Source organism: Pimephales promelas, chromosome 3 (genome assembly GCF_988280905.1).
Source record: "Pimephales promelas chromosome 3, fPimPro1.hap1.1, whole genome shotgun sequence".
NCBI classification, from domain to species: Eukaryota; Metazoa; Chordata; class Actinopteri; order Cypriniformes; family Leuciscidae; genus Pimephales; species Pimephales promelas.
Window position 1 is genome coordinate 40,031,431 of NC_142771.1, and position 25,109 is coordinate 40,056,539.

The 25,109-nt window shown below is 39.5% G+C and overlaps 1 protein-coding gene across 4 annotated transcripts in view; it reads right to left on the bottom strand.

The window, feature by feature from the left end:
- The window catches only part of vwa3a (von Willebrand factor A domain containing 3A), a 44,681-nt gene that overhangs the window by 6,047 nt on the left and 13,525 nt on the right, over nucleotides 1-25,109 (bottom strand). For all 4 annotated transcript variants that reach the window (XR_005618452.2, XM_039651672.2, XM_089128875.1 and 1 more), the window contains 17 exons: nucleotides 24,297-24,422; nucleotides 23,697-23,835; nucleotides 20,522-20,625; nucleotides 20,347-20,427; nucleotides 20,068-20,165; nucleotides 18,368-18,487; nucleotides 11,469-11,543; nucleotides 11,033-11,180; nucleotides 9,771-9,963; nucleotides 8,667-8,737; nucleotides 6,830-6,976; nucleotides 5,425-5,503; nucleotides 4,973-5,062; nucleotides 4,741-4,838; nucleotides 3,423-3,575; nucleotides 3,223-3,331; nucleotides 1,496-1,640 (listed from right to left, as the gene is read on the bottom strand). Coding sequence is in view for 3 of the 4 variants with exons in the window: in XM_039651672.2 (XP_039507606.2) it covers nucleotides 1,496-1,640; nucleotides 3,223-3,331; nucleotides 3,423-3,575; nucleotides 4,741-4,838; nucleotides 4,973-5,062; nucleotides 5,425-5,503; nucleotides 6,830-6,976; nucleotides 8,667-8,737; nucleotides 9,771-9,963; nucleotides 11,033-11,180; nucleotides 11,469-11,543; nucleotides 18,368-18,487; nucleotides 20,068-20,165; nucleotides 20,347-20,427; nucleotides 20,522-20,625; nucleotides 23,697-23,835; nucleotides 24,297-24,422 (1,976 nt within the window). In the remaining variant the exon portion in view is untranslated. The remainder of the gene's footprint in view (nucleotides 1-1,495; nucleotides 1,641-3,222; nucleotides 3,332-3,422; nucleotides 3,576-4,740; nucleotides 4,839-4,972; nucleotides 5,063-5,424; nucleotides 5,504-6,829; nucleotides 6,977-8,666; nucleotides 8,738-9,770; nucleotides 9,964-11,032; nucleotides 11,181-11,468; nucleotides 11,544-18,367; nucleotides 18,488-20,067; nucleotides 20,166-20,346; nucleotides 20,428-20,521; nucleotides 20,626-23,696; nucleotides 23,836-24,296; nucleotides 24,423-25,109) is intronic.

The following is a 25,109-nucleotide window of genomic DNA, read 5'->3' on the forward strand; positions in this document are numbered from 1 at the left end:
GGGTGGGGGGTCGAATGGGGGGTCACAGCGTTTTTTGGGAGGGTCTTAAGACCCCCCAAGACCCCCCCTGGCGCCGCCACTGCTGACCATGATAGGAAACTTTCACCCATGATGGACCCTTTTCACATTTCTAGTGTGGTGAACTGAGGAAATGTGTCATCACAGGCCTTGTCCACACTAATGCGTTTTAGTTTGAAAACACTGTTCTCCTGTTGTAGTGTGGACTGTGAAACGGAGGTTTTAAAAACGATGATGTAAGTTTAGTCATGTGACGCATGTTGTACCAATAGATATTCATGTTTATACTGCTATTGTGCCTGTTATGTGCTATTCACTGTCACACTGTTGCTAAATATATGTTTCTTTGCACACTCTTCATATCACAGTCCTGCAAAGATTTCAGAAAATTCACTCGCATTTGCTGTCCTTTGACAAAACATGAGAGCAGTCGCGATTTACACCAAATAATTAATGGTGACTGCCCAGCTAACAGAATTTTGTTATAAGAACGTTCTCTAAATATTCAGTGTTGTTTCTGGGAACGTGAGGAACGTGTTTTATAAGGCATAATGTTCCTCAAACGTTCATTAAACGTTATTTTCGATTAAAAATTCAACATGATAGTAATATTGATTTCTAACATTCCAAGAACATAAAAATGTCCAGTTTCCTGAATGTTACTACACAGCAAAGACTCAAGAGTGTTAAAGTTAATGTGCTAATTAAGTTATTGATTGAATGATGATTGAGCATTATTGAAGACACCTGATGAAAACAAGCAGAATCACTGAAGAAGAAAACTTAAATTTTAGTCACCATTATAGAGATCAGTGTTTGGTTTAGTTGGGCAGTTGACCTTTACATGTTTATCTTTAGAGTTTGTTTGGCTGCTGTACATGAGTTATGACAGCCAGATGAACAAAGAGAAAAAGTGATCTGATGTTGTTGGTTATGTTCTAACGTAATCGTTATTTCACAATCATATGATCTGAATCACTGAATTTAAGTAGTACTAATCTCTGATAAGAATGTATATTGGTCATTACAGAATCAAAGTGATTTAACAGCATAAAACAGTTTTTCAATGTAATCCAAAAGATTTCTTTAGAGTTGTTCTGATCAAAAGTCATTGAAAATGGAATTGTTTTTGGACAGATCAGTGTATATTGATACACAGATATCAATAATTAACCTGTGATTCTCAACAATGGTGACAATAATAAAGCATGTTGCAGTGGATTCTGGGTGCCACCAATCAAAACTTATTCATAGCTCCCATCATACATTGCGGTATGAATAAATTATGATCTAAATTGTCTTACGAATCTCCTTTTCCTAATTGAATATTTTTTTGTCACCATTGTGGAGATCCATACACTGAATCTATATGTCTATGTGCCTGAAAGAAAGTTTGAGTTTTATCCTTCAGTGATTCTGCTTGTTATTATCAGGTGTCTTCAATAAATTCTCTATAGAGCAAAAGGAGTTCCCTCACCTGACGCTGTTGGCATGCAGCTGATCCCAGATCAGTGTGGTCAGTCCCTTCTGGAGTTCAGGCAGGAACGAGGCCATTGATCCGGACACATCCAGCAGAACACACACGTCCTTCTCCAGCACGGATCCGAACATTCGCCTGCTGCCTGCTCACACATGAGAGATACACACATCAGGAACAGCCTTTGAGCCCTAAAAATACTGCCAGTGCAAAAGAGCACTACGTTCTGGAACAGAGCCGAACTCTAAGTTTTGTGTTTAGTACTGATCTTCAAAGAGAGAAACACACCATCCTCAGTTATTTATAGTTATCTAAGTCAGCCTTTCTCAAACTTTTTTCAGTCAGGGCACCTTTCAAAAGTGCATAAAATCTCAAGGCACCCCAGTGTAAAATATAATTTAAAAACACTGCATAACCCAAATTTAAATGCAAATGTCTTGTTTAGTTAGACAGAACAGTAATGAACAGAGCATAATATGAACTGTAAATAACAATAATAATAAAAACTTTATAGCACCTTTAAAAACACAGGTTTGCAAAGTTAATCAGAGACACAAATGCCATAAAACCGTAAGAGGTGGACCGCCCAATACAAGAACCCAATAACAAATCCAGACCAGGAGAACTCAAATGATGTGCAGGATGCAGATAAAATAAAATAAAAATCCCCGGCTCTTGTGGGGATTTTCTTTTCAAAAAACGATCCATAATGCTGTAACTAAAGTGGCCTAAATTCACGTTTATTTTTACGTTTCTGTCAGTCTGAGGTGTTGCTATAACGCGTTGCTATGGATTGCGTCACTTGCGTCAAGTTGTGTGTGTCTTGCTTCGGTCTTGTGAGACGGATTTTTTTATGATTAATTTTATATGTTTATCTAAAATTCATTTACAATTTTATTAATATGTTCATATGTTTAAAAAGAAGAATGTAAATTCAAATATATTTATATATGAAATGTCAGCTGTTTTTTTTTTTTCTGGGGTTTTTTTTTTTTTCAAATTTTTTTTAGCCTACGTAATTTTTTGGCGGCACCCCTGACACAGCTAGGGGGCACCCCAGTGTGCCGCGGCACCCACTTTGAGAAAGGCTGATCTAAGTAATCATTATAAATTAGCTATCATTCAAAACACCCGTGAATAGCATTTCATAACTGGACAGTGGGTTATGCAAATGGCACTTTTAATCTATTTAGCGAACCAAAACTATGTTAGGCATATGGCCTTGATTTTAATTTGTACAATATAAATGAAAGAATAATGAAAAGAAACTGACAGAAACAGCTCATTTGCTCCATATAGAGATATAAGGCCATCTAGTGGCAAGAGTCATGAAATGTCATGTTATATTATTATTTTTCCACAAGAGGTCGACAAAGACACCCAATGTAATTCTGAGCTGAATTGATTCATGCATGAAATTATGAGTTATTTTGAATTGAAGTTGAAAGAATGTGAGGAATGTGCTTAAATGACTATTTATTTATTATTTACTGATCAAATCTAGTAATTTAAAGGTAAAAAATTGCATTAAAAATTGAAAAAAATATAATCAAAATTAAATTAAAAAAAAGCTTTCTGGAGATTTTTTTTCAGGTCTTTTTGACCTGCGAGGGAAAGTTAAATAACGCAAGGGATCTCGCAAATATTTCATATAAAAGCAAACACACGATCATATTTGACATAAATAAGAGTGCTAGTTGTGTGTGTGCTGACCAGCTGTACTGTACCTGTCAGTAACCACTCCAGTCTTCTGCTGTATCGCTGCATCAGTTTGTCCGTCTGACTGAGGTAGTGCTTTAACTCTCCAGGAGTCAGATGCAGGTGTTTCACAGCCCCCTGTGATCAACATCAAGACAAACATTACACTAAACATGCAGAACACACACATGTGCTCAGTATGACTGGTGTTACACAGCACTGGCCTCACATTGAGGACGACACTCGGGAATATGCCGCAGTATTTAGCAGACACTCGCTTCTGGACGGACCGCACCAGTTTGTTGTGATGGCAGCATTCAGGCCCAGATACCAGTTTGTGAAGATCCAACTTCAGATGCTTTATACCAAACCTTTTCAGCCACTTAAAGAGCACACACACACACACACACAGAAACACAAAAATACTGCTTTAATAACGATTAATCTAACAGTTTTTAGTGTGTAATGAGCTGATTGAGTTATAGTGTGTTGAAACTAGCGTTTATGGTAAGCAGTGTGACATTTCCCAAACACGCTGGAGGCACTTGACCAATCACAACACACTGATCCAACCAGTCACAACCAATCAGAGCACATTGTGCTTTTCAGAAGGAGGAGCTTTATAGAGACAGGCACTAAACAGACCGTTACTGACAGACTGGGAAGAGAGGCGCTGCAATAATGGAGAAAATGAGAAAAATTATGTTTTTAAACCTAAAATAAATAAATAAATAAAAATAAAAACTATTCTAGTACAACCTAAAAACAAAATCAAGACTTTGTAAAAGGGCATAATATATCCGGTGTGTAATTTTGTACGGACATTAAAACACTTTCTTGTCACATCTGCAAGACGTTCAGAGTGTTTGCTATGAGGTTTCTGATCTCTAGTAGGTTTCTAATTGGTTTGCTAAACAGTTTAGAGTGATTTCTAAGGTGTTGCTCGGCAGTTATTAAGGCGATATAGAAAGAAAGAGAGACAGATGAAACATTTGACCATCTTCTATATGAAAAGTTAGCTACTAGGTCAGAACAGGACCCCAGCTAACAGGGAACGGTCTCAGAACTTTTGCTAAAGTTCCCGAAAGGTTCTCTTAAAGTTATGAACAAACTTTCTTCCAGTGACATTAATATAACTTTCCTTCAAAGTTTTCCGGTCTTTAATAATGTGCTCAAAACTTTAGGGCACGAACATTATTTACACAACGGTCATGGGACATTTTTTTTCTGGATGTTTTAGTTTTTTTAAATGTTATGCATTTCAGAATGTTCAGAGAACATTAAAAAATAACGTTCCCATAATATTTGCATGATTTAATTATTGTGAATGTTCATGGAATGTTTCCTTTAACTTTCATATAATCAATAAAAAAAAGAACTTTAAAAACAAGGAAAAAAATTGTTTTGAATATTCAGAGAACAATATTGTTATCATAATCTAATGGGAATGTTAGCGAAACGTTTTTAGAAATTATTTTGTTAGCTAAGAATAAAAAATTGGCATTTTTATATTGAAAAATAACAGGATGGTTCATCTAGTTCAGTACCTGTTTAGTTGAACAGATGTCTTCATGTTTCGGCAGTTTAATGGTGTTGATAGACTTACGCACACTCTTGGGTTTGGGATATTTCTTGAAGACAACACCTAGATAAGACAATCAATGCTCTATGACACAACATGAAGCAGAAATGGATATGAGATATGGATAATGGATATATGACATGTTTACATGTTTCTGGCTATGACAAGACAAACATGGAAAATCCATTTCCACAAACCGAAGTTGCCGTCTTCCATGAAGAAGACCGACTGAGACACAATGGATCTCCTCTGATCAGCAGCTGGAGTCCTGAAATCAGCTGACTGCACTGGAAAAATGTAAAAGACTAAAAATAAATACTCTGAAAAAAAAAAATGAATGCACCATGATTCACATAAATAGCCCAGCGTTTAGTCTGAGAGGAAATCAGAGGATGTTTTAGACTGAGACAATTATAGACACTGACATGCTTTCAGAATCAGACGTGCACAGAATGAGTTGCTTTATATGGAGCAAGATGAAGCAAAAAGTAAATTATATATATATATATATATATATATATATAGAGAGAGAGAGAGAGAGAGAGAGAGAGAGAGAGAGAGCTAAAACAAACAGTTCAGATTGTGAATCGAGATCATTTGGTATATGATCTCTAATAATTGCAGTCAGGATGTTGGGAAGACGTCAAACCTGCTGGGATTTCTGCTTTAGAGCTGTTCGGCCTCCAAGCCGACCCGTTCTGTGCCGACCTGCTCATCTGCCTGCTTTCCTGTTCACATCATACATCATACATCATGATCAAAACACCTTCATAGTGGAAACATCATTTAATGAGTCCCTTAAAGAGATCATTAAACAAATCCTGTCATAATAAACTCATGCCAGTTCAAACCTCTGTGACTTTCTTTCATCTGTGGAACACAATAGAAGAAATTTTGAGAAATATCTCAGCGTCACTTGTGGAATGGAAGTTAATGATGTTCATATTTGTTTGGTTACCAACATTGATCAAAATATCTTCTTTTGTGTTCCTCCGAAGGAAGATCTACGGGTTTAAAACGACATGAGGGTTAATAAATCACAGAATTGACATTTTTCAATGAACCTACTGAAGTGTCCTACTGAAAAGACCATCACCTGCATGATTTCAGATGGTTCACATAATCTGTGATATCAACAACTTCATATAAACCCGTAGTTCTTTTAGGACCCTCTTGAAAATGAGATATCCTTGAATAAATGAATAAATAAATATAAAGCTACACTAAACAGCACATAACAACAAAACATGTCTCTTTCTGTCATAGTTCTAGGTGGGAAATAAGTTTAACAGGACAGGCTGTGTGTAGTCTCAAACCATCTGATGCATAAGGCACACAAAATGGGAAATACTTTGGGATTTTCAAAGTCACAATCTCATTGGTTGAACCGGGAGACGAGTGTGTCGCGTTTTTAAACGGTCTGCCTGCCGTGAAGCCAAACCTCCTCATGGAGAAAGAACGCCGCCGTGTTTACAACTCTGACAATGAGCTCTTACCAGGATCAACTAAACGCTGGATAAAAAAGTATGTGACACATGTGAAGTTCACGGCATAGCCTCTTTAAATACGCCCAAGAGTTTAACACAACAGTCTGTTATTGTAGGCACATCGACGTTACATTTTCACGCCCCTAAACATGATGGAGAGCAACACCAACTGTGATTGGATGTCAGTCAAATGGGCTCTGGTTAGTCCTTGGCCAATGAAAGCTGTGATGGAGTCCAGCCCTTCTGAAGCTCTGGCTACGCAAGACTAGACTAGGAAACGAATCACTGGTGAATTATAAGGCCTTGTCCACACTAATGTGCTGTAAGGCGAAGTTAGCATTTTTCGACGTTTCAGAGTGGATGAAAACGCTTGGAAACGCTCGTGTGGACGGAGACGTTTTGAAATCTATCCAGATTAATGCAAGCATAGCGTAAGTGGTGAGGGCAAGATCGTACGATATGCTAGTTATGAAGCGTGATGTGATCAGAAGTGCTCTTGTTTTCAGCACAGCATGTCAAACTGACGGTATTACAGATCATGAGTCATGATGAGGGCCGTGATCTGACCAGTCTAGCCAGGCTGAGTGTCGTGGGTCTGGGACACGGCAGTTTTGCGGTGCGGGTCCAGGCCTGGGGTTTGAGGGATGGGGAACTCGCTTCTCCTGAATCTCTGCCGGAGCCCTTCTGGATCAGAGAGTCCATTAACTCACAGCACTGCAGGAAAACATATATGAGGCGTTACAATAATCAGCAACAACTCACAGCCGCATTTCCATTACTTTTCAATTTGTGCAAATTGTAAATAAGCTCAATGGAAACATGTCAATTTCACAAAAACTCAACATACGATATACGTACACTTTCCTAAAGGATTATTAGGAACACCACACTAATACTGTGTTTGACCCCCTTTCGCCTTCAGAACTGCCTTAATCCTACATGGCATTGATTCAACAAGGTGCTGAAAGCATTCTTTAGAAATGTTGGCCCATATTGATAGGATAGCATCTTGCAGTTGATGGAGATTTGTGGGATGCACATCCAGGGCACGAAGCTCCCGTTCCACCACATCCCAAAGATGCTCTATTGGGTTGAGATCTGGTGACTGTGGAGGCCATTTTAGTACAGTCAACTCATTGACATGTTCAAGAAACCAATTTGAAATGATTCGAGTTTTGTGACATGGTGCATTATCCTGCTGGAAGTAGCCATCAGAGGATGGGGACATGGTGGCCATAAAGGGATGGACATGGTCAGAAACAATGCTCAGGTAGGCCGTGGCATTTAAACGATGCCCAATTGGCACTAAGGGGCCTAAAATGTGCCAAGAAAACATCCCCCACACCATTACACCACCACCACCAGCCTGCACAGTGGGAACAAGGCATGATGGATCCATGTTCTCATTCTGTTTACGCCAAATTCTGACTCTACCATCTGAAATCGAGACTCATCAGACCAGGCAACATTTTTCCAGTCTTCAACGGTCCAATTTTGGTGAGCTCTTGCAAATTGTCGCCTCTTTTTCCTATTTGTAGTGTAGATGAGTGGTACCCGGTGGGGTCTTCTGCTGTTGTGGCCCATCCGCCTCAAGGTTGTGCGTGTTGTGGCTTCACAAATGCTTTGCTGCAAAGTTGCTCTTCTATCAGCTTAAATCAGTCGGCCCATTCTCCTCTAAACTTTAGTATCAACAAGGCATTTTCGCCCACAGGACTGCCACATACTGGAAGTTTTTCCCTTTTCACACCATTCTTTGTAAACCCTAGAAATGGTTGTGCAAGAAAATCCCAGTAACTGAGATCAGATTGTGAAATGCCCATCTGGCACCATCAACCATGCCACGCTCAAAATTGCTTAAATCACCTTTCTTTCCCATTCTGACATTCAGTTTGGAGTTCAGGAGATTGTCTTGACCAGGACCACACCCATAAATGCATTGAAGCAACTGCCATATGATTGGTTGATTAGATAATTGCATTAATGAGACATTGAACAGGTGTCGCTAATAATCCTTTATGTGAGTGCACATCCATATATACATAAACCTACCAAAATCTGTCGCAAATGGAGGAAAAATTACATTTTACTCACATCGGTTAATGGAAACGCCGTCATTTCGCAATAGTTTATTATCAACATTTAGAAAATATCGCAAAAGTTTTGCACAAATCTGTAATGAAAACACAGCTAGTGTGACTTAACGAACTTGAGGAAGAGGACGCAGCTCTGAAGATGAAACATCTCCCACAAATCCAGCTGTTTGTGAGCAAACACAAGACCAGGACGATCCTCGATAAACAACTGATCATTTCTTGCAGGTGTGCTTCACACTTTTCTTCAGTTTCCCATGAATGATTTAAGCATCGCCGACACGGGTCAAGCTCAGGTCATGTGAGAAACTCACCTTCTGACAATAATTAGCGGCTGTCTCCATTTCTCCAATTAGGACACTGATGTCATCACTCTCCACGATGCCTGCAGAGAAACACGAGGAAGAGGCTCATATTTTCCACTGCACACACACACACACACACACATAAATACAAACACGCACACAAACACAAGATTCCCCATAGCAGGGCGCACTGGGTTCAGGCACCATGTGCTGCACATATGACCGAGAGGAAAGCAGCAAAGTAAAGTAAACAGCAGTTCTGTTCGAGTTTGACACATGACCTCATAACAGCCTCAAAAGATGAAAAACAAAACTGAAGGATTGTCTGTACATCTCAACATCCTTCCCTCGTGTTTTATACAGAGTCCTTCCCTCATGGGTCAAAATGACCCGAAGCCCTAAAATTATTATCTTTTTTCACATTTGTCCACAAAGCTTACTTTATTTCATTTTGATAATATTGTTTCTATTTGTGTTAGATTTTTTTTACCTTTAAATTATTATATTTAATGAATAAATAATAGATAAATAGTCATTTAGAAGCACATTCCTCACATTCGTTCAACTTAAATTCAATTTCATGCCTAAACCTTTTAATTCAGCTCAGAATACACACTTACATTGGGTGTCTTTGTCGACCTCTTGTGGAAAAATAATAATATAACATGATATTTCATGACTCTTGCCACTAGATGGCCTGATATCTCTATATGGAGCAAATGAGCTGTTTCTGCTGGGTCCTACACATGTATACATTATAAAATACTATTTTTTGGTAAAGTTTTAGCATTTTTAGTTTGAATTGTGAGCAATTTTAGTTTTTTCCCCACATCCCACTCATTCCTAAATGGGTCAATTTGACCCGATTTGCTACATTTTAAAATTTCAACCACAAAACTTCTCGAACCATTCAATTGTTTAATTTTTTTTGTGTGTATTAGTGGTTCAAGTGTGACAAAAGCCATGGGGGTCTTGAACACCTCCGATGAACACTCTAAAATAAAAAATTCAGGCTCAAAATGACCCAAGGGAATGATGAGGGTTAAATTAAACTTGTTTTTAGTACCTAAACTCGTCATCCTTGAAAAACTCAATAAACACCCTGTTCCTCACCAGTCTCGGTGGTCCAGAGGAAGCGCCCGTGGCCCGCGTGTGCCAGGCGGCTCAGGGCCCGTGTGGTTTCGGCCCGTGTGGCGTGACGCGGCGTTTGACAGCGAACGCTTTCCTCTTCTCCGGTGAACAGGCACACGTGGAGCTTCAGGTTTGAAACGCTGCAGCGCTCAGACACATAATCCGTGAAAGAGTCCTGAGGATCAGATACTGTTGTGTATATTTCTATGTGGTGTTTTTAATTAAGAAAAACCATGTGTAAATTCATTCGACACCTTGAAACTGCAGTGACCCAAAAACACGGTTTGAAATCGCTGGTGTTTCTGACGTCACAAACTACATTGTACCCAATCAGGGGTGTGTTTCCTAAAAGCATCGTTAAGAAGCAAGTTCTGGCATTATCAGCAGTTTAACGAGTCGTGTATCCGGAAACCATCGTTCAAACGAACATTCGTAAACAGCATCGCAGAGTCGTGTCGAGCTGTGGTTAGAAGCAGAGTTTCTAAATTGCACGTCATATGAACTTAACAAACCCTTATAAATAAGCAAGCTGACATTCAGTGCAACCTGTGTCATTAATTTAGAAAACATACTAAAGTCATTTACGTCTTTGAGTTTGTCAAGAGATTTAAAGTGCCTATGATTAAATCTGGAAATAAAGTGAAATAACTGAGAAAAATTAGAGATAGTCGTCAGATGCCATGTCTGTAATGTATAGCAAAACATTTAGCATTAATTCGATCTCAAACACATTCATTAAAAAGAGTTATTACTCTTTAATAGTAACTCTATAACTCTAATAGTTAGAGTTATGACGTCATTAACCAGCGCGCGAGAACGACCACTTTGCGACGATATGGTTTCGGGAAACAGTCGTGACTGGCTAATTGATTTCTTCAACAAAGCATCGTACTATAGTAGTGAAGCAGCGAGTTACGGGAAACACACCCCTGATCAACCAGTGGATCTCTGAGCTTCTGTGAGTGAGTGGAGGCGGGGCTCATTTGCATATTCATAGAGCTGCGCATACTAAATGATTCAAGGGTGTCGAGTTACACCTTGGGTACGATTCAAGATATTTAATCCATGAAGAAATTTGATTAAATGGAAAAAACGCTTTTGGTTCTCAAAGCTGAGTTTAAGGGATATAATGATTGACTACAGGAGGACTTGAAAACACTGATGGACTGATTTCCTTTTCTATGTTTGAATAACAGTCGAAAAAACATTTGAGATGAAACAGAAGCGTGGATGATCCGACTAACCGAGTGTTGATCAGGCGTGCCGGTGGTGAAGAGGTAAACGCCCCGAGTCAGAGACGCGTCCTCTTCTTCCTGCCGTTCCTCCTCTAGAGCGCGCCGGAGAGCAGCCGGAGTATCACGACCCCCCACACACTCTAACGCCTGAACCCACCTGAACACACACACATATTTTATTGGTTTAGAGATGAGATGAACTTAAACTGAATGGGGGAACAAAAACAGGTGCTAGGCTCAAATACAGGCACTGAAACGCAGTGAGAAGTGAACACAGAATGAAACGACTGAGGCAAAATGCAGTAATGTTTTTTGAAGACCTGATGGATGATTTCATTATATTTTACTGAGTTTGATCAAGTGTCTTGCAGTGCAGTATGGGTAATATCAATAGCAAACACTAATGAACGTGAGAGAGACACGACAGCACATCCTCTGGTCTTACTGCCAAACAGCCTGGAGGTTTTCATGGGTGGAGGGAACCATCTTCTCCTGCCACGACTTCACATCCGATCCGAACCTGAGGAACACACAGAAGAGGGAATGCAGCAACACACGGGACATTACCTTCATCCCACATCCCTAGCGTAGTTATTAACCACGTTTTAGATTGTCCCAATGTGAGGTTGTCATTAAACGTCATCACAGATAAACTCATGAATCACTTTCACAGACTCGTTGTGTTTATAATCGCACTCTTACAAACTATTTTAACTCTAACTTTCATGGGAAATGAAACAAAGTTTAACAGAGATGCTCCTCAAAACGTTAGCTAGTTCTTCCAGAGACGTTAATGGACTGTTTGTTCAAAGGTATAATGTTTTTTTTTTTTTTTACATTTAACAAACCGGATGTTTTGAATGTTCAGAGAATAATGGGAACGCTATACCAGAACATTGTTATAGGGGGCGGTTCACACACACACAACGTGTTTTTCCAGTCCTCTGCATTGTTCTTCAATGTAAACGCGCTAGTCTAGATGGAATCGGCCTTTAACCGTTGCGCTCGCGTCTCGTGTCTTTTAAAAGACGCTCAAGTTAAAAGAAGTTCAACTTTTAAAATATTTTTTTAAGCGTCTCTAGACCTTGCGCTTTTTTTCTCGTTCTCGTGTTTTTAACAGCAATAACACTTTCTGTGTGAAAAGCGTTTTTTTTTTCCCCCTTAACATATTTTTCTCAGGTTGGTCAAAGATGGTGACGCTAAATTACCAAAGGGGGTAATCCATCAGCCGGAAGTCGAAGCCTCGCGGGAGCCGCCATTGTAGCAGAACTTCACCTGCTGTTAGCATTAGCATCCCATTGACTCCCATTCATTTTGGCGTCACTTTGACAGCGAATAACTTTATATCTGAGGCGTCCAAAGACTTCATTTGTCCATTATTTATTTCTAAAGAAACACGACAATGTATAAAATGCTCCATTACTTTGTATCTTACGTGACAGCCCCGTAGAAGCAGTTTTTGTAAAAATAGGCTAAAGATTGCGTCATAACCACGGGACTTTCTGTCGCACAATAGAGACCCAGACAGCAAACTGACATTGAATCAACGTGGAAACGACGTCTCTCATGACATTGAAACAACGTTGATTTGCTCATCGAATTAATGTTGAACCAACGTCAGATGCGGCATTCTTCAAAGCTAAATGAAAATCGAAAATTGGTTTGCTTTCATAACGTTGAAACAACGCGTTGATTACAAGTTGATTTTCCGTTAGTTTTGAAAGAATGACGCGTCTGACGTTGGTTCAACGTTAATTTGATGAGCAAAACAATGTCAGATCAACGTTGTTTCGATGTCATATTTCCACGTTGATTCAATGTCAGTTTGCTATCTGGGGACATTACCGTATAGACAGGAGGAGAAGCTCAAGGCAATCTTTTACTGTCTATGAGGCAATCGGGGGGACATGAAGGCACAAAGTCGAAGTAGAAGCACATAAATAGAGAGTCCATAAAAGCAACGGGACAAAATATTTCAACGTTTTTGAGGAATTGATTCAGATTTGTCTTGGCACAGCTACTAGAAGATTTACAACTGTCAGACTGTCGTCACGCTCAGTTTGAGCCTGCGCAGTCGCTCAGACATCAGACAAGAAGTGCAATAATCGGCTTCAGTCTTCTCCGTTGAAATCAATGGGGTCGCTGTGTCCATTTCTTTTATTGTCTATGTAAATTACGTGTTGGCCTAAAAAAATCGTCATCTCTGCAGCGCTCTATTGGATAAAGAAATCTCACGTAACTGCAACTGTCAACGGCTTTAACTTCAAATCCTGTTGGGCATTTATTTGCCATATAAACAATCAAGTTATGGAAATACTTAAATTTCAACTTTAACAATGAAGTTTACAGTGACAGTCACATCAGCTTCTGTCTGGCACCGATTTACTCCCATAATGTGAGAGAACAGCGAGCGTTAAAACTTGAAAAAACATGACGGATCCACAACACAAGCCATGAATGTAAAAGTGGCTCCACCATGAAGATACGGAGTGTGGGTTCATTAAATAAGCGAGTGACGCTGTTCCTGAAGGTAAGGCCTGAGTCATGTGACATGATGCTCAGTATTAGGAGCAGGAGTGTGTAACTAGACTTCTGTTCATGCCAGACTAAAGTAGAGCGCTCATGACTGCGCTAAAACAGGAGCAGACAACTAACCGCCGGAGATAAATGCTAAGGAGGCTTTATGCCCCATGATTTCCTCTGTGGAAGTGTGATTCTGTGCAGCAACTGAGTCATGACAAGTGATTTATGAATGTGAGGTAAACGTGCACACACCAGAGAACATTTCAATATAGTCCACCCTTATAAATTACACTTTTTAAGGTAGGATACTAAAAGGTTCCAGTGTCACACAAGAAGCATTTCAGTTTCCTCAAAGACCCAGCTAACAAAAATATGGTCTAAAAACGTTTGAAAACGCTATTTGTTAATGTATCTTGACATTTAAAAATAGATTTTTTTTTATTTTAAAAACATTTTCTTGGTTAAATGAATGTTAAGAAAAACATTCCATTTTAGAACTTTGCAAACATTATGAGAATGTTACTTTTGAACGTTCTCTGAACATTCTTTGAGAGAACCTTATAAGAACAGTGTTGTAGTACTCGAGACTCGGACTCGTCTCGGACTCGGTCTCGAGACCATATTTTAATGGTCTTGGTCTTGTCATGGACTCGTGTGCATTTGGACTCGGAATTGACTCGTACTCGAACATTTTTTTTTTAGGACTCGGACTTATTCCCGAGTCCACTCATGTTCAATTCAAAATATTTTTCATGATTATTAATGTATGTTAATAGAATATTTCTTTAAATTGATTGACACGCCCAGTGATTGGTGATTTTCTAGTGCGCAACTGCGCATGACAAATTGTAATAAAATTGCTTTTAACACCACCTACTATGTGGCCTTTTTACCCTAAACTGATCATATTTTTTAAACTCTAAGTAAATTCAGTAAAAAAAATATAAAAAAAGGGATTTCTCTAAGTAAATAAAAGTAAATTAGGTAATCAACCCTCACTGGTCTCGGTCTCAACTTGGACTCCACCGTCTCTGGTCTCGGACTCGACTCTCTATGGACTCGGTCTTGACTCGGACTCGACTCTCTCTGGTTCAACTGGAGTGAGGTGGTCTCGACTACAACACTGTATAAGAACATTAGTCAGTTATGAAGTTTCAAGTCATGAGAGCGTTCCCTGGCTTGGGAATCTGTCAGACCTTAAAATAATCAACTGTTCTTAGCGTGAAGATTTTTAATCATCTTTTTCCATTATAAAGAGCATTTGAAACGTACAGTGTGTAAGAGTTTTACCACACACTTTTACCAGTCTAATGAATATATATATATTAGTACATATTTTCAGAACTGTTGACTATGTTGTCAGGATTTACCACCGCAGCTTAAGGGCCAATCCCAATTCTACCCCTTACCCCTTCACTTTCCCCTAGCCCTACCCCTTCGCCTTCCCCTTGACCCTTGAAACAGAGTGGCAATGCATAGGGGTGAAAATATTCCCCTAAGAAATGGGACACCACTACGCCTCCGTTAAACGTCATTATAAGTCGTCGCTAGCGCCTACGTCACAGGAGATGCGCGGATGTTTATGCCGTCGACAGCTGCAGTTATCTCAGTCGCGTGGGTTACAGCTATTTTCTTGCATTTATCTTGTGAAGTTCGCAGGAAACAACGGAGACGACGAAAATATGTTGCGGGACTATCGTTAGCAAACTACAGTAATTTTAGCGATTTTTTTTACAAACGTTTCTGTGAAGAAACTGACCGTAAATATGAACACAATATTGAATGTAACATAAAGCAAATCATTATTTGTCGTTACAATACTTATTAAAGCCACAAATACTTAAATTTATGGGTCTCCTTTGTCACTTGGGCAGCCAGCCTGGGTTAGCAGTGACACTTCTCATACCCCTTCGTTTGAAGTGTGCTCCCGAAAAATCTTCGTTTGAAGGGCTATCTGGCCCTTCCCCCTAGCCCTCCCCCTCCAACCAAAAGAGAATTGGGACAACCCTACCCCTTCACGTGGACGCGCAAAACGGAGGGGAAGGGGAAAGTGAAGGGGTAAGGGGTAGAATTGGGATTGGCCCTTAGGCTGGCCAAACGATGTCAGAATGTATTTTTCTCCTATTAAAACCTTTGTTTATGTACTTGGCATCTAAATTGGGGATCGACAGCTGGAGCACAAGTCGGCCAAGCGCCCACAGAGAAAAGTCCCAGCGCCAGCCCGTTCCTGCGTGCATCTGTACCTCAGTTCTGCTGCTCCGGCACAATTGTGTCACGCACAGACACATTTATTCAGCTGAAAAGTGCACATTTGCATTTATGCACCAAATGCACTCCTGTGAGCTGTTCTGCACTAGATTTACAAACACATCTTATTAATATATCATGCCAATTTAAAGTATAGACCACAGTGTCCTGCAGAGTTCAGCTCCAGCTTGCCTCGACACACGATGTGGAAGTTTCCAGTACGTCTATTAAGATATGGGAAATAATATATGGATATATGGGAAATAAATGCTTGATTAGCTGGTTCAGATGTGAAGCTAAACTCTACAGGACAGTGGTCCTCCAGGTGCAGGATTGGACACTCCTGGTCTAGATGCAAATGTTCATATTTGTGCTTTTTATTATTATCTATTTATATATATATATTGCTCCTGCAGGCATTTCTTTAACATCTTGATGCGTACTATCGGTTTTGGTAATTAAAAATGAGGAATTCTTAACTCAAGACTACCAGGCAAATGTTTGGACACACCTGCTAATTCTTTAGTTTCGTTATTGTCCACGTTTTTGAATAATGGCACCATTAAAACTATGAAACGACACAAAGGGAATTGTGTAACGACTTAAAAATAGTTAAAGGTCTCCTAATATGCGCTTTTACGAAGTCTTGAATTTGTATTTGGGTTTTCATGCTTGATTGTTCAAAAAATACATTGTTTTTTTTTTTATTTTTTTTTTTACATATTTTACATTATACATTATTCTCTTATAATTTTCGATGAAGCCCCTCCTTCCGAAACACGAAATGTGCTGTGATTGGTTAGCCGACCCAGTGTGTTGTTATTGGCAGAACTAAGCATTGGCGTCAATTTCAAGCCCGATTCAGACCCTGACAATGTTTAATGAACAAGAGCATCGTGTTGAACGAATTTCAAGCATGGATTTCACAGGACGTTTCAGAGTTGTAGTTCGTTGTAGTTCTTGAAAAGTGGATTCTGTTAAATAAAATATCTGCCTTGTGAGTGGACATTTTGTAACTTTGCTAATCTTTTCTATGGTCAAACAGCGACATTACACACTAACTAAAGCTGAAAAAGTGAAAGAGGACCCCTTTTAATTAAAGCCATGTCCACCCGTTGTCTAGAGCGGTTTGAACCAAGTCTTCGAAAGAGACACGATCTCTTTACAACAGATTTAACTATTTTTAAAAAAGATTTATTAACCCTTGTGCATCAATTAAAAAAAGTTACACATAGGTAAAAAGAGGACAAAAATGTCCATGTCAAAAAACTGTCATAAAAATGTGACGCTTTGGAGCACAGACTTAAGTTTGGTATCATTTTAAAGAAGACCCTTTGCAGATTATTGCTGAAGTAAAAAAATAATAATAAGTAAATCCCCAAAAAAGTTATAAGTTTATGAAAATTATTTATAAAACTACCTTAACTTAACTCAAAACTACAACAAAATCAAAGCCATAAATCTAAATAGGTTGTGTTCCAAATTTGAGGATGATATCTCAAAAAAATGAGCTTTCGGTAACAATTTGTTTGGGCGTAGTAACATATTTTCCCCATTGGGTCCCAGCAAAACCCCACTGGTGCTCACAGTGATTGGATTTGAATTTGCAGTTTTTCTCTCTCAGTCTGACAAACACACACATGCGCACACAGCACACACACACATATTTTTTTTATAACACACATACTAACCACACTCTGACATCCATACCAACACACCCACACAAATATTGTTGCATAATTTATCCAGTTGACTCTATAGTATGCCGAACCAGAAAACAGGAATAAAGCGACATTTGTTTTATAGGCCAAACTTAAAAAAAATGCAACCATTTGATAAAAAATAGTAAAAAATAAAATTTTGAAGCCTTGCCATCAGAATAAAAGCCTCTTAACAAAGATTGCATAATTTTATAGTTAACTGAACCGGGGATTAAAAATGGCAGTTTTAATGGGTTTCAATGGGGACATTTTTGTCCAAAGGTGCTGAGAGGGAGTATTTTGTGTACCTAATGCAAAAAATATTTTTTTAAGAAAATGACGGTGAAATAGTAAAATTCCAATAAAAATACACACCTGTGCCAAGTTTTTTGCAGTTAGCTTTAACACAGGCAAAGTGATCAAAAAAACAAAACTGAAAAGGACAAAAATGTCCATAAGGATGCACAAGGGTTAAATGGTCCATCTGTCAGCTCAACTGTACTTGCTTGACGTGTACAAACATAATTGTGTCTTTATGAATCCACTCGATTATTTTGCGATTCTTTTAGTCTTTATAAACTTTTTGAAGCTTGAATGTTCTTTGGTTGCATAGACTTTCAATGAAGGTGAATTTTGACACAAACAGTAATGTTATATTTGTATACAGAACTGTACAACTTTAAGCAATTAAGCATCTTTATATTAAAAGGTTTTCAGTTGGCCATGTTCAAACTTTTGACTGTATTGGTTATATAGAGAGAAAAATAGTTTTATAAAACCAATTCTAGGGAGACTTTGGGACCAAATGACAAAGCAGATCTTAATCTGTCACACTATAAATAAGTGAAACCCGCCGACAGTGTGTGTGACCTACACAGTGACATTGAAGCTGTGTGTATCAGCCAGCTGCTCCTCTAGGAGTATCCGGAGAGCGAACTGGATGTGCAGCTGGTAGTGTGTGTTCATCCCAGACATGTCTAGAACAACCTGGACCCTGTACAGGGAAACACAGAGAGACTGAGACACACAAACACACTCCACTTCCTCCTGTAATGGAGTTACACACAGCTTAAAGGCAAACTAGGATCAATACGCACTAATACTCAAGGTCATCTTACAGGGATAAACATTGTTTGTGCCGACCGCAACGAGGCTGTTCTTCCATCATTGGCTGCTGAGAGCAATTAAAAAGCACTCAAACCATCAAGACTGTAAAGTGCACGTTGGCGGTTGTTGTTTTGTATATTGTTGAGTCTGTGCCGTTCATGGGATTATTACATTTCTATCATCGATTTTAAGGTTATTTTTATTTACTTTTGTACAGTTGTACAAAGTTTTGAAGTCCTCAAGTAAATCCAGTGAAAAACTACAAGCGTCGGGAACCCTAAACGTGGCACACCGCATGTCTGCTGATAAAACTGTAGTTTCTGTAGGACGACATGCGTAAACCTCCATGATATCCAGCGTGAAAAAGAAGTGCACTTAAAATGAGCACTTGTAGTGTATTTAAAAAATAATCTGTACTTGCAGATAATATATAAATTAAACAAAAGACCACTTTAAATACACATAAAAGTGCACTTTAAGATTAAAAGTTTAAAACATTAAAATTATTTTGATTGTTTCAATAATCTTTTCTCATGCTTTAAAGTGTACTTGTTGACTAACATACTAAATAAAGCACATAAAGTACTTGATTATAATTTTAACTGTAGTGTTATTTAATATACACAGATACATACATATATATATTTATTTAAGTAAGTTTCAGTAGAAATTACATTAAAGTATAATTTTCTTTAGCATAAATGCTTTTCACAAATGTTAAAACATATTTTAAAGATTAAAATATGTAAGACATTTTAAAGTAAGAAATATAAAGATATTTAGAAAAATGCTTTTCTTACTTACTTAAAAACGTATTTTTGTTGTATTTCCAGTCCAAATATCAAAAAATCTTAAATTAAGAAGCATTTACTAGATTAATAAAAGAAATTATATCTTATTTTATCTATAAAAAAAAGTTTTTGCTTAAAACTAGTAAAATTATCTGCCATTTGAATCAAGATTATTTTTCTTACCAAATTGGCAGATAATTGTGCTAGTTTTAAGCAAAAACTCACTTAAACAAGATATAATTTATTATGTAATTTTACTTATCTAGTAAATGCTTCTTGATTTGATCATTTTTAGATATTTGGACTGGAAACAAGACAAAAATACTAAGTAAGAATATATATTTTTTGCAGTGTATGAAATTACAGATGTACTTAAGTCCTTTTAAGTGGGTAAAAAATCCCTCTTAAGTGCATTTAATATATATTTAAACTATAATACATATTCATTTAACTGTAAATAACATTTGTACGTGTTGGAAATATTACATTCAGTTCACACTTATATTCTTTTAAAGTATATTGTAATAAGTACTCTTAACTTGAAGTGTCAATGAATATGGTTCTCTATGCCCTCCGCAGTGCCCTTCAGAGCATATGCTGCCTATGATCTGTGATGTGCCCTGGGTAGGGTGCTACTGAAACGATTTGGACACCCCCGTCTCAAGGCTGTTCTCACCTCTGCTCACACACGGTTCCCCAAATCTTCCGGCTGGCCGTCCCGTTCAGCCACTCTACTCTCCTCTCAAACAGACCCACAGCCTCCATCAGACGCTTCTGCACACGAAACACCAAATGAAGAGAAAAATACTGAAAGATTCTGCATAGTTGGACAAAAAACTGTTTTTTTTTTGCAGCTAACATTGCTTATGGCTCTAGTTAGGTTGCAACTGGTTTTACATGGTTTCAAGTTGGTCCAAGTTCATCATATGGAGTTTGTGGGTAAAATAAAACGTACCTGATATTTTTGCAGTGATGGAAGATCAACATGCAGATTCTTCACTGATCCATCATGCCACTCACACTGAACCATGACCCGCTGCAAACACACACAGTTCGAGTTAGTCCTGCGGCACAGGTGAACAGATGGCACTCAAACTGGACTCTTAAATGCAGCAGGACATGTTCATCACCTCGTGAACGGTAGAGGAAACAGTCTTTCCCAAGATTGGCACAAACGTCTCTTGCGGAGAATAGGCGTCGCGAGCCAGCAGCTGATAGAGATCCAGCTTCTGAGCTGCAGGAACACACAACTGTGAGCCAAGACAATCAGGACTCAAGAAACACACTCGCGACTGAACACACACATGCTGCACTAATACCACTGGAAGACTGTCAGACTGTGCTTTTCTGTGGTTACACTGCTCCACTATTTAGACCATCATAAAATCATCAAGAAACTACAAATTATTTTTAGTTTTTAAATGGAATATTGCACATTAAAATTATAAGCCCACATTATAATTTAGAGGGATCTGTTACCAGAGGTAACTGTGTCCAAGTTATGCATTTCAGAAAATGACTATTGAATCGAAATGACATCATCTCATCTCTTCTTTGATGATGTATTTATTTGGTGTGAGGGCAGGGCAATCTGTCCAATAGCAATCCACCAATAGCAGACCACAACCATCCAATCAAATCTCCATGGACAAAATTAAGCCCCACCAACTGGGAAAAATTATCATGATTTTAACGGTAATTGGTTAACATAAAGTTTCAGTACTAAACTGTAAATAACTGTGATAGATCTAACCGTACATTTAATGTAATTTTACAGTAAAATCAGGGGGCGGAGATGGGTAGGATTAGGGGTGGGGTTTGGAATCAGGGGGCGGAGATGAGTAGGTTTAGGGGTGGGGTTTGAAATCAGGGTGTGGAGATGGTAGGATTAGGGGTGGGGTTAGGGATCAGGGGCGGAGGGATTAGGGGTGGGGTTTGGAATCAGGTGCGGAGATGGATAGGATTAGGGGTGGGGTTTGGAATCAGGGGGCAGAGATAGGTAGGATTACGGGTGGGTTTTGGAATCAGGGGCAGAGATGGGTAGGATTAGGGGTGGAGTTAGGAATCAGGCGGGGGAGGGATTAGGGTGGAGTTTGGAATCAGGGGCGGAAATGGGTAGGATTAGGCGTGGGGTTTGGAATCAGGGGGCAGAGATAGGTAGGATTAGGGGTGGAGTTTGGAATCAGGGGCGGAGATGGGTATGATTAGGGGTGGAGTTTGGAATCAGGGGGCAGAGATAGGTAGGATTAGGGGTGGAGTTTGGAATCAGGGGCGGAGATGGGTAGGATTAGGGGTGGAGTTTGGAATCAGGGGGCGGAGATGGGTAGGATTAGGGGTGGAGTTTGGAATCAGGGGGCGGAGATGGGTAAGATTAGGGGTGGAGTTTGGAATCAGGGGCGGAGATGGGTAGGATTAGGCGTGGAGTTTGGAATCAGGGGCGGAGATGGGTAGGATTAGGGGTGGGGTTTGGGATCAGGGGGCAGATATAGGAAGGATTAGGGGTGGAGTTTGGAATCAGGGGCGGAGATGGGTATGATTAGGGGTGGAGTTTGGAATCAGGGGGCAGAGATAGGTAGGATTAGGGGTGGAGTTTGGAATCAGGGGCGGAGATGGGTAGGATTAGGGGTGGAGTTTGGAATCAGGGGGCGGAGATGGGTAGGATTAGGGGTGGAGTTTGGAATCAGGGGGCGGAGATGGGTAAGATTAGGGGTGGAGTTTGGAATCAGGGGCGGAGATGGGTAGGATTAGGCGTGGAGTTTGGAATCAGGGGCGGAGATGGGTAGGATTAGGGGTGGAGTTTGGAATCAGGGGCGGAGATGGGTAGGATTAGGGGTGGGGTTTGGGATCAGGGGGCAGATATAGGAAGGTTTAGGTATATGTTAGGTGGGAGGAGTTAGATCTGGATTCAACTCCTCCCCCTGGATTTCGTGTTCTGCAGTGAGGACCTTCTCTATATTGGTATTGATTTTTTTGTGGAAAAGCTGCTTCTGATGAGCTTTGACTCATCATGTGACTCTCATCACCACTGTGGTTGGTGGTTGTCAGTGTATTTTAATTGTTCAATAGAGATGTTAATACTTTGATAGATTGGTAAATTAACATTTAAATCAGACAATGAAAATTTTAAATTAATTTAAATATCAGTCTGTAAACCTAAAATGTTGCTACAGTATTTTTTCCGGTAAATTTCTGGCAACCACAGCTACCGTTTTATTACCATAAATTTTACGGATTTTTAGTTTGAGAAGCCGTTTCTCTCTTTTAAATACGTCACAATAGGGAAGAACAGACTAGCTTGACTTCTGTTTCATGCCACATTATGCCTAGTTCACACTACATGATTTTAAAACGTCGGGCTGAACTGTGCAGTTCACACTAAATGACTTGCTCTCAGTGAAATCAGGAGTGTTCAAGTTGTTTAGCTGTTCACATCACACAACACAACGTGATTGATCCACAACAGGAGGTAACTCACTACACGAGTTGACAACGCACTACATAGAGATACAACCGCGATCGGATGATAAGAGCATATCATTTGTGACTCAATGAGAGCTGTTTCAGTACTATAGTACGGTCTAAATCCTGAAAATAATCAAACAAATAACGAGTTGACAACAACACGATTCTATCTGGTCTAGAAACCATGTTTTGTCACGAGAAACCACGCAATGAAACGAACCAGAAATGACGCGAAACTGCAGAGAAGAACACAACACGCGAATATGGACGTCAGACAGAAACTAGTGCTGCACACTGTTTGCTCGACGATCTGCTCTGAGAAAAAAAAAAATGCAAAAAAAGAAAAGAAAAACCTGGTGTCCTCAACCCATGCGTTGCTATGATTGGCTGTACTCATGACATCACTGAGATTGAGTCGCGCGACTGCTCGAGATATCTAGCATGCTAGATATTTTTCTGAGCTCGGTGACCTGTCTGCGAGGTGTCTGTGAGCTGTCTTTGGTGCGTTGTTGGCTCTTTCACACTAACGGATTGGCGAGCGTTAATCGTCCGCTAATCGCCCGCGATTTGCACGCGATAACACCCTGGCTTGTCGGCGACTTAACGATTTGCAAATCGGGCTTAAATCGGGCTTAAAATCACGTAGTGTGAACTAGGCTTAACTAGAAAAACAAAAAATTATATTTACGGGCAACATTAAAATTGCAATTGGTGAAAGTTCTTTCACTTGGAAATATGTCATATTTGTCATATGTCATGCGTCAGAATGTCTGTAACGTTTCAGAAGTAAAATGCGTAGTAGATTAAACTGAAGAGTTTGTAAAGGCGGGGTGTGTGAGATACCCTTGAGGCCGTGGGTCTTCAGCCATTCTCTGGAGCTGCTGGGCACTCGACCCGCGGGTTTGATGCGCAGCGGACCAGCGAGAGCACAACTGACAGGACTGGACTCAGACACAGTGAGACTGTCCAAACCCCTGGAGATCTGGGGAGGCAAAGGTTCAATCTGAAAATGTTTCCTCAGGCATCATACGAGAGACTGGTAGAAAACACAAACATTTCAATAACAAAAAGTGCCATGGTGCTAACATGATATCATATCAATGCCATGATATATGCCATGATAGGTAGTGTTGGTGTCCACTGTGCGGGCCTCAGTGAAAAGTCTCTATGAAGCCCCTCCCTCTGGAAAGCACAATGTGCTCTGATTGGTCGGCTGGATCAGTGTGTTGTGATTGGTCAAGCGTTTCAAGCGTGTTTGGGAATTGTCCCGCCTCTTACAATACACACAATCGACACACTACTAACTAACTCAGCCAGGTCCGCCCATTTATTTAGCATATTCATTTTTTAAATGAGGAATATTGTGATTTGTTCGTTCCCAGAAGAAACTCAAGTCTACAATGGAGGCGTTTCAGGGAGTTTCATAACAGTGACACTGTTCACCTCTGACTCAACAGCGGTGTCTCCAACTCGACCTTGACGCATGTCCTGAATCTGGGTAAGAACATCCCGAGCTGCTTTAATCTCCTCCCACAGCAGATCTACATCTGTACTGCTATCCACCACGCCCTGGGAGACACACACACACACACACACACACATATCCCTTTACCATTTATAAGATAAAGCGGTACCAAAAAAGTTTTTGGATACACTGACACACAAACATGTCATTGGAACGAAATATCAAAGCAATTATCATCCATGGGGACTGGGGAAATGGTGCAGGAGCTTTTCTCCTCACTAATTTCACCTTTCTTCATCATTTCTTCTCAGTTACCCCTTTTCCACCAAAAAAAGAACTGGTTCGGAACTGGTGCTGGTTCAAAGTTGGTTTGGAGTTGGTTCTACTTGCAAACCACTTCAGAACCTGTTTGTTTTCCCACTGACCAGGGAACGACGTCATTACGTCACTGTGTACGTCGCCATATGTCTTAGCTAGAAACGCTTGCAAATACAACATTACTTTGGGATTATCTCTAACTCGTGTACCAAGAAGGGTTTAAAAAACAATTGAAATATGTAAGTCTTTTAATCTTTTCGTTTAATATGTAATCTTTTCTGATAAGTTATGTACCCCTGTCTTGTGTCTTTTTTTCTTTCCATTTATTTGTTCTATATTGTGACTGTTTTCTTTGCTTATAATGTCTTCAATAAAAAAAACATTTCAAAAATAGAAACGCTTGCGCCAACTTCAAGCATAACAAGTACAAAGGCGGACTCCATCGTGTTTCTGCAAATGTTTCTCTTGGCTTT